The sequence below is a fragment of the Mustelus asterias genome, chromosome 20, assembly GCF_964213995.1.
Source record: "Mustelus asterias chromosome 20, sMusAst1.hap1.1, whole genome shotgun sequence".
Taxonomy (NCBI): Eukaryota; Metazoa; Chordata; class Chondrichthyes; order Carcharhiniformes; family Triakidae; genus Mustelus; species Mustelus asterias.
This window is the reverse complement of record NC_135820.1, coordinates 22,302,697-22,319,476: the sequence shown is the minus strand read 5'-3', so window position 1 is coordinate 22,319,476 and position 16,780 is coordinate 22,302,697. Positions and strand designations below refer to the sequence as shown.

Sequence of the window (16,780 nt, the reverse complement as noted above, 5' to 3'; positions counted from 1 at the left end):
CGACCTCGCCCGAGATGCGTTTGTAGCAGGGGTAGGGTCCTCGTACATCCGGCTTAAGCTATTGGAGAAAGGGAACCTCAACTTGACCCAAGCGATGGAGATGGCTGAGATGCTGGAGGCGGCGTCGAAAAGCTTGGCGCAGTACCCGCGAGGCCCGACCACGTGCGAATCCAGGACGGCGCCATCGTGGCTGACGGAGGAGGAGGATGACCACCAGGAGTCGCTACGCTTGGCACCCTCACCCACGTGCGATTCATGGGGGCGGCCAACATGGTCGACGACGACCAGGAGCGACCAGCAGGGGTCCTCAGTATCAACCTCGGCTGCATGCAGTGACGCCCAAGGGCCAACGGTGGCGTCGATCTCTCTGGACCAGACAAAGCATCACAGGCTTGACTGTTCGATGATGAACATCAAGGTAAATGGTCGTACTGTGTATTGTCTGTTTGACAGTGGGAGCACCGAGAGTTTTATTCACCCTGACACTGCAAAAAGGTGTGGACTCCGGGTTCTACCTGCCAAACAGACAATTTCTATGGCATCACGGTCCCGGTCTGTACCGATCCAAGGACGTTGTATGGTAACCCTAGAGGTGCAGGGCACAATTTACGAGCGATACAGGCTCCTTGTGTTGCCGCACCTTTGCGCGCCAATTCTCCTCGGTCTAAACTTTATGGTCCACATGAAGAGTGTGATCCTACAGTACGGTGGGCCACTCCCTTCGCTGGCAGTAGGGAATCAGCCGCAGCCTCCAAATTGCCCAAAGCGCCCCGCATGCAATCTTTCCACACTAAAGATCACCACACCTTCTTTATTTAAGAATCTGGTACCAGGCTGCAAGCCCATCGCTACTAAAAGTAGGCGTTACAGCGCTGAAGACCGGATCTTTATCAGATCTGAGGTTCAGCGGCTCCTCAAAGAAGGGATCATACAGCACAGTGCTAGTCCGTGGAGAGCGCAGATCGTGGTGGTTAAAAGCGGGAGCAAACCCCGGATGGTCATCGACTACAGTCAGACCATTAACCGTTATACGCAGCTGGATGCGTATCCTCTCCCGCGCATATCTGATATGGTCAATCAGATTGCGCAGTACCGGGTGTTCTCCACCATAGACCTTAAGTCCGCCTACCACCAACTCCCCATCCGCCCAGAGGACCGACAATACACGGCTTTTGAGGCGGATGGTCGTCTATATCAGTTTCTTAGGGTTCCATTTGGTGTCACCAATGGGGTCTCGGTCTTCCAGCGTGCTATGGACCGAATGGTGGACCAGAACGGGTTGCGGGCTACCTTTCCGTACCTGGATAACGTCACCATCTGCGGCCATGACCAGCAGGACCATGACACGAACCTCCAGAACTTTCTGCGCACTGCATCTCGCCTGAATCTGACCTATAACAGGGAGAAGTGTGTATTCCGTACGCGCAGGTTAGCTATCCTTGGATACGTGGTGGAAAATGGGGTCATCGGCCCTGATCCAGACCGTATGCGCCCCCTTACTGAACTTCCCTTGCCCGCTAGCGCAAAAGCACTGAGGAGATGCCTCGGCTTCTTTTCTTATTATGCGCAGTGGGTCCCCAACTACGCGGACAAAGCCCGTCCGCTCATCAAGTCCACGACTTTCCCACTCACGCCGGAGGCCCAATTGGCCTTCAAGGCTTTGAAAAGCGACATTGCGAAAGCCACGATGCACGCGGTGGATGAATCCATCCCTTTTCAGGTGGAAAGTGATGCATCGGAGTTCGCCCTGGCCGCCACACTAAACCAGGCAGGCAGGCCCGTCGCGTTTTTTTCCCGCACCCTTCAAGGTCCCGAAATTCGGCATTCAGCGGTGGAGAAGGAGGCTCAGGCCATTGTGGAGGCCATCAGACACTGGCGCCATTACCTGGCGGGGAAGCGGTTCACCCTGATCACGGATCAACGATCCGTGGCGTTTATGTTCAGTAATACGCAGAGGGGCAAGATCAAGAATGATAAGATCTTGCGGTGGAGAATTGAGCTCTCCACCTATAATTACGATATTATGTATCGTCCAGGGAAACTCAATGAGCCCTCGGATGCCCTCTCACGCGGAACATGCGCTATCATGCAGGAGGACCGCTTGAACGCCCTCCATAATGACCTGTGCCATCCTGGGGTCACTCGGCTCTACCACTTCATAAAAGCCCGTAACCTGCCCTACTCGGTGGAGGATGTCAGGTCTGTAACGAGAAGCTGTCGGATTTGCGCGGAATGCAAACCGCACTTTTATCGACCTGACCGGGCACAATTGGTCAAGGCCACTCGCCCCTTCGAGAGGCTGAGTGTGGATTTTAAGGGCCCCCTTCCCTCAACGGACCGGAATGTGTATTTTCTCAATATCATAGATGAATACTCCCGGTTCCCGTTTGTTGTCCCCTGTGCGGACACGTCGACTGCCACAGTGATTAAGGCATTCAGTGATCTTTTTACCCTGTTCGGGTACCCCTGCTACATACATAGCGACAGGGGCTCGTCGTTCATGAGTAACGACTTGAGGCAATTCCTGCTCTCATACGGGATTGCCTCTAGTAGAACCACGAGCTACAACCCTAGGGGTAACGGACAGGTGGAGAGAGAGAATGCTACAGTCTGGAAGGCTGTCCTATTGGCGCTGAAGTCCAGGGGCCTTCCAGTCTCCCGGTGGCAGGAGGTCCTTCCAAATGCGCTTCATTCCATTCGCTCCCTCCTGTGTACGGCAACCAATGCTACTCCCCACGAGAGGATGTTCTCATTCCCTCGGAAGTCGTCCTCGGGGATCTCCTTACCAGCCTGGTTGATGTACCCAGGACCCGTCCTTCTGCGGCGACATGTGAGGGCCCGCAAGTCCGACCCCTTGGTCGAACCAGTCCAACTCCTCCACGCCAACCCTCAGTATGCCTATGTGGCATATCCTGACAGGCGAGAGGACACAGTCTCGATTCGAGACCTGGCGCCCGCAGGGGACGTAGCAACTCCTGTCGCTCCTATACCCCCTGTCACGAACCCCCTTTCACTTCTTTCTTCCCCAGACGTGGCGCGGTCAGCACCGGGACCAGTGCATAACAGTTATACTCCCATGTACAGCTTGCCTGAGACTCGGAGATAGGCGCCACCACAGAAGGTACCAGGGTCCCCTGCACCACCGCTTCACCAGGGTCAACCGGCCCGTGAGTCCTCGAGGGGACAGCCGGACGCTGTTTTGGAGAGAACGCCACCGCAAGCACCTGCTCCGGTGTCGCAACCAGTGTTGAGGAGATCACAGTGACGGTGCGGTCCTCCAGACCGTCTGGACTTGTAAATTTTGTATATATGTAATCTGTTTTCGCACCCCGCCGGCCTTTGTTTTCAAAGGAGGGGTGAATGTGGTGAACCATCGTTGGTTACCACTGTGGGGTTATTCCAATGTTACTGTTGGGTTAGGGTGTTGCCACTGTGGGGGTTGTTATAATGTTGTTGTTGGGTTAGGGTGTTTACACTGTGGGATTAATATACCTGTGGTGGATGCTGTTATGGCACATCCCGGTCGGGCCCCGCCTCCTGGGGAGAGGTATAAGACCCTCTGCTCAGGCGGGACCCCTCCAGTCTGGATTGGTGTACTCGTGTTAGATAGTTCCATTGTTTGTCAATAAAAGCCTTCAATCGCTGAAGCCTTGTACCTCGTGCTTGATTGTCGCGCATCACTGGCTAAGAGGTCTACCATGAAAAACAGTCCTCTGCACCTTTACAACTTCAACTGGCCCATTTTCTATTAATGTACAGAACAGTTCCTCGTGCTACACCAGAAGTTAGTCTTGCTGAATTACTCATGGGAAGACATCTTTGGACAAGACTCAATCTAATATTTCCAAATTTGACAGGGAGGGTGGAGGCAAACAGAATGTACAGAAGCGATATCATGACTCCAGGTTGAGAGGGGTTTTCAGCAAAAAACAATTAGGTTTACATAAGAAATTTCAAATCTGGTCTGAATTGGATCCCTGGGATGGCTGTTGCCAAAGCAGGTCCAGTGTCATGTATAACTGACATAGAAGGGAAGAGAAACATACACAGAAAATAGAAGTAGGCCATTCGGCCCTTCAAGCCTGTTCTGCCATTCATTTTGACCATGTCCGATCATCAAATTCAATATCTTGATCCCCCCATCCCTTGAATACTTTAGCCCCAAGAGCTATATCTAATTTCTTCTTGAAATCACACAATGTTTTAGCCTCAACTATACTCTGTGGTTCTCTGTAGTTCACCCATTCTCTGGGTGAAGAAACTTCTCCTCACCTCAGTCGCAAAAGGTTTACCCATTATTCTCAAACCATAACTCTTAGTTCTGGATTCCCCATCGGGAACATGCTTTCTGAATCTATCCTGTCTAACCCTGTTGGAATTTTATAAGTTTCTATGAGATCCCCTCTCACACTTCTAAACTCCAATGAATATAATTCTAACCAACATAGACTCTCCTCATATGACAGACCTGCCATTCCAGGAATCAGCCTGGTAAACCTTCACTGCACTCCCTCTATAGTAAGGAAATCCTTCCTCAGATAACGACACCAAAACTACACACAACACTCCAGGTGCGGCCTCACCAATGCCCTATACAATTGCAATAAAACATCCCTAATCCTTTCACAACGAAGGTCAACATACCATTTGCCTTCTTTACTTCCTGCTGTACCTGCACACTTACTTTCAATAACTGATGCACGAGGACACCAAGGTCTCGCTGTGTCCATCCATTCAAATAATCTGCTTTCCTAGTTTGGCTACCAAAGTGAATAACCTCACATTTATCCATATTATATTCCATCTGCCAAGCCTGTCCAAATCACGCTGAAGCATTTCTGCATCCTTCTCGCGGTTCACCCTCCCACCCAACTTTGTATCATCTGCAAATTTGGAGATAATGCATTCAGCTTCCTCATCTAAATCATTAATATATAATGTGAACAGTGAGGGTCCCAGCACAGATCCCTGCGGTACCCTAGTAGTCACTGCCTACCAATCGGAAAAAGATCTACTTATTCCAACTCTTGGCTTCCTGTCTGCTAACCAGCTTTCTATCCATCTCAAGACACGACCCTCACTTCCACAGACTTTAACTTCACATAGTAATCGCTATGTGAGACCTTGTCAAAGCCTTCTAAGAGTCTAAATAAATCATATCCACTGGTTCTCCCTGGTCAACTCTACTAGTTCCATGCTCAGAGAATTGCAATAGATTTCTCAAGGATGAATTCCCTTCCATAAAACTTTTTGACCCATAAAACTGTTGACTTTGTCTGATTATACCACTGCCTTCCAAATGATGTGGTATGAAATCCTTAATAATAAATTCTAGCAACTTCCCTACTACTAACATTAGGCTCACTGGTCTATAGTTCCAAAGAACAAAAAAAATTACGGCACAGGAACAGGCCCTTCGGCCCTCCAAGCCTGCACCGACCATGCTGCCTGACTGAACTAAAATCCCTTACGCTTCAGGGGACCAAATCCCTCTATTCCCATCCTATTCATGTATTTGTCAAGATGCCCCTTAAAAGTCACTATCGTATCTGCTTCCACTACCTCCTCAGGCAGCGAGTTCCAGGCACCTATCATCCTCTGTGTAAAAAACTTTCCTTGTACATCTCCTTTAAAACCTTGCCCCTTGCACCTTAAACCTATGCCTCCTGGCCCCAGGAAAAGCTTCTAACTATCCACTCTGTCCATGCCCCTCATAATCTTGTAGACTTCTATCAGGTCGCCCCTCAACCTCCGTCATTCCAGTGAGAGCAAACCAAGTTTTTACAACCTCTCCTCATAGCTAATGCCCTTCATACCAGGCAACATCCTAGTAAATCTTTTCTGTACCCTCTCCAAAGCCTCCACATCCTTCTGGTAGTGTGGTGATCAGAATTGAACACTATATTCCAAGTGTGGCTTAACTAAGGTTCTATAAAGCTGCAACATGACTTGCCAATTTTTAAACTCTCAATGCCCCAGCCGATAAAGGCAAGCATGCTGTATGCCTTCTTAGCTATCTACTCCACCTGTGTTGCCACTTTCAGTAACCTGTGTACCTGTACACCCAGATTCCTCTGCCTAGCAATACTCTCAAGGGTTCTGCCATTTACTGTATATTTCCTATCTATATTAGACCTTCCAAAATGCATTACCTCACATTTGTCCGGATTAAGCGCCATCTGCCTTCTCACCGCCCAAGTTTCCAATCGATCTATATCCTGCTGTATCCTCTGATGGTCCTCATCGCTATCCACAATTCCACCAATCTTTGTGTCCGCAAACATAATAATCGTACCAGCTACTTTTTCTCCCAAATCATTTATATATATTACAAACAGCAAAGGTCCCAGCACTGAACCGTGAGGAGAGAATTATGGGGCTCAATGTGCCAATCACTGTTTTCTCTCCACCTTCCTTTTTGAATAGTTCTCTGTATTAGCTACCCTCCAACCTGTAGGGACCAATCCAGAGTCCAAAGTATTTTGGAAAATGACTGCCAATGAATCTACTATTTCTGGGGCCACTTTCCTAAGCACTCTAGGATGAAGATTATCAGGATCTGGAGATATATCCACCTTCAATCTCATCAATTTCCCCAAAACCATTTCTCTATTAATGCTGATTTCCTTCAGTTTCTCCCTTTCACTAAGCCCTGTATTTCCCAACATTTTGGACATTATTCATATCTTCCTTTGTGAAGACAGAAGCAAATTATGAATTTAGTTCCTTAGCCATTTCTTTGTTCCCCGTTATGATATCTCCCATTTCTAACTGTAAAGGGCTTCCATAGAACATAGAACAGTACAGCACAGTACAGGCCCTTCAGCCCACGATGTTGTGCCGAACCTTTTCCGAAACCAAGATCAAGCTATCCCACTCCCTATCATTCTGGTGTGCTCCATGTGCCTATCCAATAACTGCTTGAAAGTTCCTAAAGTGTCCGACTCCACTATCACAGCAGGCAGTCCATTCCACACCCCAACCACTCTCTGAGTAAAGAACCTACCTCATACATCCCTCCTATATCTTCCACCACAAACCTTATAGTTATGCCCCCTAGTAACAGCAACTTCCATTCATTTTTGTCAATTTTTTTCTCTTTACATACCTGTAGAAACTTTTATAATCAGTTTTCATGTTCCCCACTAGCTTACGTTCATGCTCTATTTCACCCTTCTGAATCAATCCTTTGGTCCTCCTTTGCTGAATTTTAAATTACTCTCAATCCTTGTGTTTATTGCTTTTTCTTGCCAATTTGTATGCTTCTTCCTTGAATCTAATAATATCTCTAATTTCCCTTGTAAGCCATGGTTTGGCTACAGTTCCCTTTCTACTCTTGCACCAAACAGGAATAGACAACTTTTGGAGTTATTGAAGAATGAAGAAGCATGTGGACCGCCTGAGGAGAAGAGAAATGCGTACAGATCAAGTGAGCAGTCTGTCCCAGCTATGCCTGTTAGTGTGGCTCCAGCTCTTACAAGTGCAACTGAATCCAACCACCCTGAGGAGGAGTTGAGTAACATTGTGGTGGGAATTGAGGTTGCCAGCACGAGAGCACCTTTGCAAACAGGAAACCTTCTTGATGTTGTTTAAACTACATTGACTGTTGAAGCACCCATTAAAGAATTGTGATGCTCTGAGCGAATTAGAAAAACTTGCTTGTTGAGACACTGTGATAACTTTCCCCCTTTCCCCCCTTTACTGTGTAATATTGTAAATAGCTTTATTGTATGGGAAAACATCATTTAAAAAATTGAAGGTGGGTGGTGACATGCCCCTTTGTGGAGGGGGTTTTCGGGGATCTCAGGATCCATCGGGCCAATTGAGGTAAAGCGATTGGCAGTTGGAGTCCGGGAGTTGTTGAGTTTATAGGTTTTCTTCTGACTCTCCTCTGTATATCACTGTTTTTCCAAAAAGTTATGGTTCAAGTCAGAAACTCCAAGGTGTTCTATGGGGCCCATCCGGATTATACGTTTTGCATCTTGAATTTGGCGAGGATAAGCATGAGATGTTTCACTTCAGGCATGATTCAAGTGACCCACTCGGGAGCTTTTATCAAACAAAGTTCATTTAAGAATATAGTTAACATGTATTGTAAGAAAATTAGCAAGAACTTTTATCAATTACAAACAAGAAACAAATAATCATGATAATAGTCCATTTTGCTGTTATTCCTACCAAAATGGATGATTTCACATTTATCAACATTGTATCCATGGAGGTATCCATGTAATTGGGGCGGGAGTCACATTAAAGTAGCAAAGAGGGTGGGCTGACAATAGCCATCAACTGGCTGGAATCTTACAACTCATGATCAATGGAAAGGATTGTGTGCAGGAAAACCTGCACACAATCAGCTCAAGCTGATCCACTTACTGTGGCGAATTCATCCAGATGACATCCAGGTGACAGTAGTACACACATTCCTTGTCCTTGAACGAGTAGCAGGAGCAACGTTTAACCCGTGGCCTGGCTGGCACTACCAAATCAGCGACTTCCAAAGCGTTAATCCCTGGATGAGCAGGTGCATGTGGAACTGCCTCCGTAACTTGGGCATGCCGGAAGGGCCCTCCACCACGGACTCCTGCAAAGACAAACCATGGGGTGGGGGTCAACCACTTAGACAGGAAGCATCAGCTGTGTAACACACCAAGAATGAATCAACAAACATCATCCCAGCCCACTAAATAACCTCAAAATCCATTCAGTAAATAACCTCCTGATTCCATCAATAATAGATCCACTGTGATCTAAGAGAGAGGAGAATACAGTGAAGATAAAGGGATGATGGAGAGACTGAGAAAGAGCGAGAGAGAGGAGAGCACAGTGAGGATAAAGGGATGATGGAATGAGTGAGAGAGAAACTGAGAGAGCGCAGAAAGAACTGAGGATAAAAGAATGATAGAGTGAGTGAGAGGAAGAGTTGGGAAGCAAAGATAAAGAAATAATGGAGCAATTGCAAGAGAGAGCGGGAGAGAAGGAAGCACAGCAAGGATGAAGGGATGATGGAGACAGTGAGAGAGATCCACTAAATGCCCCCCTCTGAAACCACAGCCACCATTGGTGCAGTGTTTACCAGGCGTATGCAAGGGGCAAGAACTGGAGGAATACAGTGATGTCAGAGGGGTCAAGGGCTGGAGGAAGGTACAGTCATAGGGAGGGACGAGGCAGTGAACAGAGCTGAAAGCAAGCAAGAGAATTTTAAAAAGGAGGCATGCAGTTTGTACATTCTCCCCGTGTCTGCGTGGGTTTCCTCCCTCACACCAAAGATGTGCAGGATAAGTGGATTGGCCATTGTAAATTGTCCCTTAGTGTCAAGGGGATAGCAGGATAAATACATGGTGTTACAGATATAGGGCGTGGGTGGGATTGATGTCAGTGCAGGTTCGATGGGCCAAATGGCCTCTTCCTGCACTGTAGGGATTCTATGATTCTTCATCCATTCACTAAATCCCCTCACTGCATCATTCATTCATTACCCCTCACTCTATTCACTAAATACTATCTCTCTCACCTACTGGTTCAGTAAATGCCTGTACTAAACCCATACACAAGATGCTGCTTCACTGCATCCCAGTCCAATCACCCAAAATTCCCTTATTCCCTCATTGATCCCTCTCCCCCTCTCAACCCCTCTTCCTCTTTGTATCTTGTTCGATTTTCTCTTATCTCTTTTACTGACTGTAGCATTCTGCTTTTCTCTCTGACTCTCACTCACTCATTCATTCTGCGTTTCTTTCTATCTCTCTAATTCTCACTTTCCCTCTCTCACACAGCTGCTTTGCTCCAATCTCAAACTCTTACCTCCTTCTTTCAGTTTATTATTTCATTATTCATTTCTCTCTCTCTTGCTTTGGTCCTTCCTTTCTCTCAATCATCCTCATTCTCTGACTTTAGTGGAGGGGCAAGAACTGGAGGAATACAGTGATCACCCTTTCTCTTTGTTGTTACTCTCTTCCATTTTCTTCTTTATTCTTGTCTCTCTGTTTCTGTCATCTATATTCTCTCTCTTTCTGCTTTTCTGTTCCTTCTTTCTCTCTCTCTCTCTGTGCTCTTATTTTCCCTTTTAGGCTCTGTCTCTTTTTCTCTCTCTCTCCATCTCTCTCTTCCCTCTCTTTCTCTCTGTCTTTCTCCCTCTCCCTTTTCTCTTTGTCTAATTGATAAAAGTTCTTGCTAATTTTCTTACAATACATGTCTAACATGGAGGCGTTAGAGAGAGTGCAGAGAAGGTTTACCAGGATGTTGCCTGGTATGGAGGGTCTTAGCTATGAGGAGAGATTGGGTAAACTGGGGTTGTCCTCCCTGGAAAGACGGAGAATGAGGGGAGATCTAATAGAGGTGTACAAGATTATGAAGGGGATAGATAGGGTGAACAGTGGGAAGCTTTTTCCCAGGTCGGAGGTGACGATCACGAGGGGTCACGGGCTCAAGGTGAGAGGGGCAAAGTATAACTCAGATATCAGAGGGATGTTTTTTACACAGAGGGTGGTGGGGGCCTGGAATGCGCTGCCAAGTAGGGTGGTGGAGGCAGGCACGCTGACATCGTTTAAGACTTACCTGGATAGTCACATGAGCAGCCTGGGAATGGAGGGATACAAACGATTGGTCTAGTTGGACCAAGGAGCGGCACAGGCTTGGAGGGCCGAAGGGCCTGTTTCCTGTGCTGTACTGTTCTTTGTTCTTTGTCTCTCTCCATCTCACTTTGTCTCTCTCTCTCTTTTTCACCCTCCCTCTCTTTCTCTCTCTCTTGTCTTTCTCTCTCTCAAAGAACAAAGAAAATTACAGCACATGAACAGGCCCTTCGGCCCTCCAGGCCTGCACCGACCATGCTGCCTGACTTAACTAAAACCCCCTACCCTTCCGGGGATCATATCCCTCTATTCCCATCCTATTCATGTACTTGTCAAGACGCCCCTTAAAAGTCACTACCATATCCGCTTCCACTACCTCCCCCGGCAACGAGGTCCAGGCACCCACTACTCTCTGTGTAAAAACTCTGCCTCGTACATCTCCTTTAAACCTTGCCCCTCGCACCTTAAACCTATGCCCCCTAGTAATTGACTCTTCCACCCTGGGAAAAAGCTTCTGACTATCCACTCTGTCCATGCCTCTCATAATCTTGTAGACTTCTATCAGGTCTCCCCTCAACTTCCGTTGCTCCCTATGTCTCTCTATTCGTCCCGCCTTTCTCTGTCTCTCCCTCCCCCACTCTCCTTCCCTCTCTCTCTCCCCCTTTCTCTCACTCACTCTCTCACCCTCCCTCTCTCTATCTCCCACCCCTTTCTCTGCTTGTAAGCCAGGAGCAGGCGCACAGCCTTGTGTCTGATTTGTCAAAGTGCGGATGGGCGATAGAGAGCTAGACATATTTGATTCTGCTTGGCAGTGGTCGAGGATGTTTGGGTCTCTGGTGAGACAGAAGATGTGTTGGTCGGACACTCTTGAACTTGGCCTGGTTGAACTCCCCGGCCATGATGAGCAAGGCTTCGGGATGTTTCGTCTCAAGGCTATTTGTGGTGGTGTATATTTCATCCAACAATCTTGTGTTTATGATTTCTAAAGCTATTTGACAAAGGTCTACATAATAATTTGTGGGATTAGATACAAACCTGGCTAAAAGAAAGAAAGCAGAAAGTAACAATGACTGATTGTGAATGAAATATCCAATGAAAGAAGTACCCAGTGAAGGGAATATCCAGTGAAGAGAGTATCTCGTGAGTAAAGCATCCAATCAACAAAACATCCAGTGAAGGAAATATACAGTGAATGAAGTATTCAATCAATGAAACTTCCAGTGAATAAAGCATGCAATGAAGGAAGCATCCTGTGAGTTAAGTATCAAGAAAATGAAGTACCCATTGAAGTTAGTATCCAGTGAATTAGCAATCTAGTGAATGAAGTATCATAGAATCATCGAGTCTGCACCGACCACAATCCCACCCAGGCCCTACCCCCATATCCCTACATATTTACCCGCTAATCCCTCTAACCTCCACATCTCAGGACACTAAGGGGCAATTTTAGCATGGCCAATCAACCTAACCCGCACATCTTTGGACTGTGGGAGGAAACCGGAGCACCCGGAGGAAACCCACGCAGACACAAGGAGAATGTGCAAACTCCACACAGACAGTGACTCAAGCCGGGAATCAAACCCAGGTCCCTGGAGCTGTGAAGCTGCAGTGCTAACCACTGTGCTACCGTGCCACCAAGTATGCAAGTATGCAGTGAATTAAGCATCCAATGAACGAAGTATCAAGGGGAGAAAGTATCCACTGAAAGAGTATTAAATGAAAGAAATATCCAGTGACTTAAGTATCCAGCAATAGATGCATCCAGCAAATGAAGCATCCAGTGAATGAAGCATCCAGTGAATGAAGTATCCAGTGAATGAAGTATCCAGTGAATGAAGTATCCAGTGAATGAAACATCCAATGAATGAAGCATCCAGTGAATGAAGCATCCAGTGAATGAAGTATCCAGTGAATGAAGCATCCAGTGAATGAAGTGTCCAGTGAATAAAACATCCAATGAATGAAGCATCCAGTGAATGAAGTGTCCAGTGAATAAAACATCCAATGAATGAAGCATCCAGTGAATGAAGCATCCAGTGAATGAAGCATCCAGTGAATGAAGCATCCAGTGAATGAAGCATCCAGTGAATGAAGCATCCAGTGAATGAAGCATCCAGTGAATGAAGCGTCCAGTGAATGAAGCATCCAGTGAATGAAGCGTCCAGTGAATGAAGTATCCAGTGAATGAAGTATCCAGTGAATGAAGCATCCAGTGAATGAAGCATCCAGTGAATGAAGTATCCAGTGAATGAAGCATCCAGTGAATGAAGCATCCAATGAATGAAGCGTCCAGTGAATGAAGCATCCAGTGAATGAAGCATCCAGTGAATGAAGTATCCAGTGAATGAAGCATCCAATGAATGAAGCATCCAGTGAATAAAGCGTCCAGTGAATGAAGCATCCAATGAATGAAGCATCCAGTGAATGAAGTATCCAGTGAATGAAGTATCCAGTGAATGAAGTATCCAGTGAATGAAGCATCCAGTGAATGAAGCATCCAGTGAATCAAGTAAGAACTAGGAGCAGGAGTAGGCAATTCAACCCCTCAGCCATTTAATACAATCATGGCTTATCTCATATCGGCCTCAAATGCACTTTCCTGTCTACTCACCATAGCCTTTCAAACCCTTACTAATTAAAAATCTGTCCACCTCTTCCTTAAATTTACTTAATGTCCCAACATCCACCACACTCTGGGGTAGTGAATTCCACAGACCCTTTTAAGAGCAGTAATTTCTCCTCATCTCTGTTTGAAGGAAGTATCCAGTGAAGGAAGTATCCAGTGAAGGAAGTATCCAGTGAAGGAAGTATCCAGTGAAGGATGTAGCCAATCAATGAAGTATCCAGGGAATTGTGTCCTTGGTGAATGAAGTATTCAGAGAGCAAAGTATCCAGTGAAGGAAGTAATCAGTGAAGAGAGCATGCAGTGAAGGAAGAATCCAGTTAAGGACGCAGCCAGTGAGGGAAGCATCCAGTAAAGGAAAAGTCCAATGAATGATTTTCATTGCCGTGTCAATGTAAGCCTACTTGTGACTAATAAATAAACTTTAAATCAGCCACCCCTTATCCTAAAACTATGACCTGTTGTTCTGGACTGCCCTACAAGAAGAAGTATCCTCTTCACATCTACTTTGTCAATCCCCCTTAGCATCCTGTACATCTCAATTAGATCTCCTCTCATTCTTCTAAACTACAGGGAGTATAGGTCTAAACTGCCCAATCTCACTTTGTAAGACAAACCTCCTCATCTCTGGAATCAACATAATGAACCTCCTCTGAACCACCTCCAATGCAACTACAAGTTACAACTCCTCAAGTAAGGGGACTAAAACTGGACACAATATTCTAAGTGCAGTCCCACTAATTCTGCAGTAGCAGCAACACGTCACTACTTTTATGTTCTAAATCATAGAATCATAGAAACCCTACAGTGCAGAAGGAGGCCATTCGGCCCATCGAGTCTGCACCGACCACAATCCCACCCAGGCCCTACCCCCACATATTTTACCCACTAATCCCTCTAACCTACGCATCCCAGGACTCTAAGGGGCAATTTTTTTTTTTTTTAACCTGGCCAATCAACCTAACCCGCACATCTTTGGACTGTGGGAGGAAACCGGAGCACCCGGAGGAAACCCACGCAGACACGAGGAGAATGTGCAAACTCCACACAGACAGTGACCCGAGCCGGGAATCGAACCCGGGACCCTGGAGCTGTGAAGCAGCAGTGCTAACCACTGTGCTACCGTGCCGCCCCTATTCCTTGAACAAGGCATGTCAAGAATCTATTTGTCCATTTGCCTTCCTTATTACCTGCTGTACCTGCCTAATAGATTTCTGTGATTCACCCAGGACACCCAGATCCCTTTGCACTGAAGCAGTCTAAAGCTTATCTCCATTTAGATAATAATTTGCTTGTGTATTTTTCCTACCAAAATGGATAACTTTGCACTTATTCATGTTAAACTCCATCTGCCAAACTCCATCTCCATTTGTAAATTTCTTATTTCATATTTCATTGTCACTTACTGTCCCATCTATTTTAGTGTCACCTGAAAATTTCGCATTGATAATTTCTAGCTCTGAATTCAGTGAGTGAAGCATCCAGCGAAAGAAGAATCCAGTGAATCAAGGATCCAGTGAATCAAGTAACCAGTGAAGGAATTTTGCAGTAATTAAAGCACCCAGTGAATTAAGCATCCAGTGAAGGATGTATCCAGGGAATCAAGTATCTAGTGAAGGAAGTATCCAGTGAAGGATGTAGCCAAACAATGAAGTATCCAGGGAATTGTGTCTCCAGAGAAAGAAGCATCCAGTGAAGGAAGCATCCAGTGAAGGAAGCATCCAGTGAAGGAAGCATCCAGTGAAGGAAATATCCAGTGAAGGAAATATCCAGTGAAGGAAATATCCAGTGAAGGAAATATCCAGTGAAGGAAGCATCTAGTGAATGAAGTATCCAGTGAAGGAAGCATCCAGTGAAGGAAGCATCCAGTGAAGGAAGCATCCAGCGAAGGAAGCATCCAGTGAAGGAAGCATCCAGTGAAGCACATATCCAATGAAGAAAGTATCCAGGGAACTAAGTCTCTAGTAAATGAAGTATCCAGTGAATGAAGAATCCAGTGAGGAAGGTATCCATTGAAGGATGTATCTAGTGAATGAAGCATACGGTGAATAAATTATCTAGGGAAGAAAGTATCCAGTGAGTGAAACATCCAGTGAAGGATGTATACAATGAAGAAAGTATCCAGAGAATCATGTATCTAGTGAATGAAGTATCCAGTGAGGAAAGTAACCAGTGAATGAAACATCCAGTGAAACAAAAATACAGTGAATGAAGTATGAAGTGAATGAGATATTGCATGAATGAGGTATCCAGTGAACGAAACATCCAGGAAAGGAATTATCCAGTAAAGGAAGTAGCCAGTGAATGAATTATCCAGTGAATGAAGTATCCAGTGAATGATGCACACAGTGCTGGTTTCCAGGGGTCAGTATGAGGATTAATTTTTAGATTTGTGTATAGAAGGTGTAATTGAGGTACAATAAAGGGATCGATTGGGCAGACAGATCCAATTTAATGCAGAGAAGTGTGAATTGATCCATTTAGGCATGGAGTATGAGGAACCATAGTTCTATTTGAGCATGGAAGGCCATTCAGCCCATCGACTCTAGCCAGCAGAGAAATCCAGTCAGACCCACTGCACTGCTCGATTTCCCCAACCCTGCAACTTAATTTCCTACTGATGCTCGTCTAATTTCCTTTGAAATCATTGGCCGCGATTCTTCCATCGAAACCTGCAACTTTTCTGGCAGGTTGTGGTGGGAGATACGCATCGCCGGCCTTGTACCGGGATTTGAGCATGCGCCAGGAATGCATGCGCATCTCCCAGAGCTGGCGAACAGTCCCCGGTCAGACCACACTGGAAACCGGCGGGGAGGCAGGTAAGTAATTTGAATCTTTTTCAAATGTATTTTAAATATACTTAGCAGGTCATTATCAGGAACTTTCACGTCCCGATCGAATCTCCAACCCCGCCAAGAGTACGTCATTCCAGCAGGGTTCAGGCTAGCTCCCCATGTTCGGGGAACTATCTGTAGACCCCACCAGAATGAAAGGGTGGCAATTGGGGCCCCCAGGGGGTCGGGCGACGGGGGATGGTGCCCCCTGGGCATAGGCACCCTGGCAGTGCCAGCCTGGGCAACCTTGACACTGCCCACCAGGCATTGGGCAGTGCTAATGGGGGTGGGGCCTATTATGGGCAAGGCCTTGCGGCAATCGGTGGAGATGGGAGTTCCCGCTACCACTCTGCTGACAGGATTGGTCTGGGCTGGAGGGAGGGCAGTGATTGGAGCGGGCTGAGGGCAGGGTGGTCTGCGGAGAGGGGGGGGGACCTGCCTCCCGGGGCAGCATCTGACCCTGGGGGGGGGGGGGGGTCAGCAGGGGGTGGGTCTGCTGGGATGAGGGGGGTGGGGGGATCGCCACAGTTGAGCGGGGTGGGCTGTGCATCGTGGCGCTCCGGGAGGGGGGGGGGCATCAGGGCTGGCCCGGGAATTGCTGTGGGGGCTGCGATCGGGCCATGGGAGGGGCTGAAGGGGCAGCACTGCGGTGGTCCTGGGCTAGCCAGCAAACGGGGAGTCTGACAGATCAGGACAACTGCGCATGCGCAGAGTTCCAGAACTGTCAAACTCCAGCGTGAATAGGCCCCGCT

At 46.9% G+C, this 16,780-nt stretch overlaps 1 protein-coding gene across 1 annotated transcript in view; it reads right to left on the bottom strand.

The window, feature by feature from the left end:
- LOC144508237 (endothelin-3-like) overlaps nt 1-16,780 on the bottom strand; it is a 125,323-nt gene that overhangs the window by 104,145 nt on the left and 4,398 nt on the right. The window contains exon 2 of the mRNA XM_078236051.1: nt 8,377-8,584. Within this exon, the coding sequence (XP_078092177.1) occupies nt 8,377-8,584 (208 nt within the window). The remainder of the gene's footprint in view (nt 1-8,376; nt 8,585-16,780) is intronic.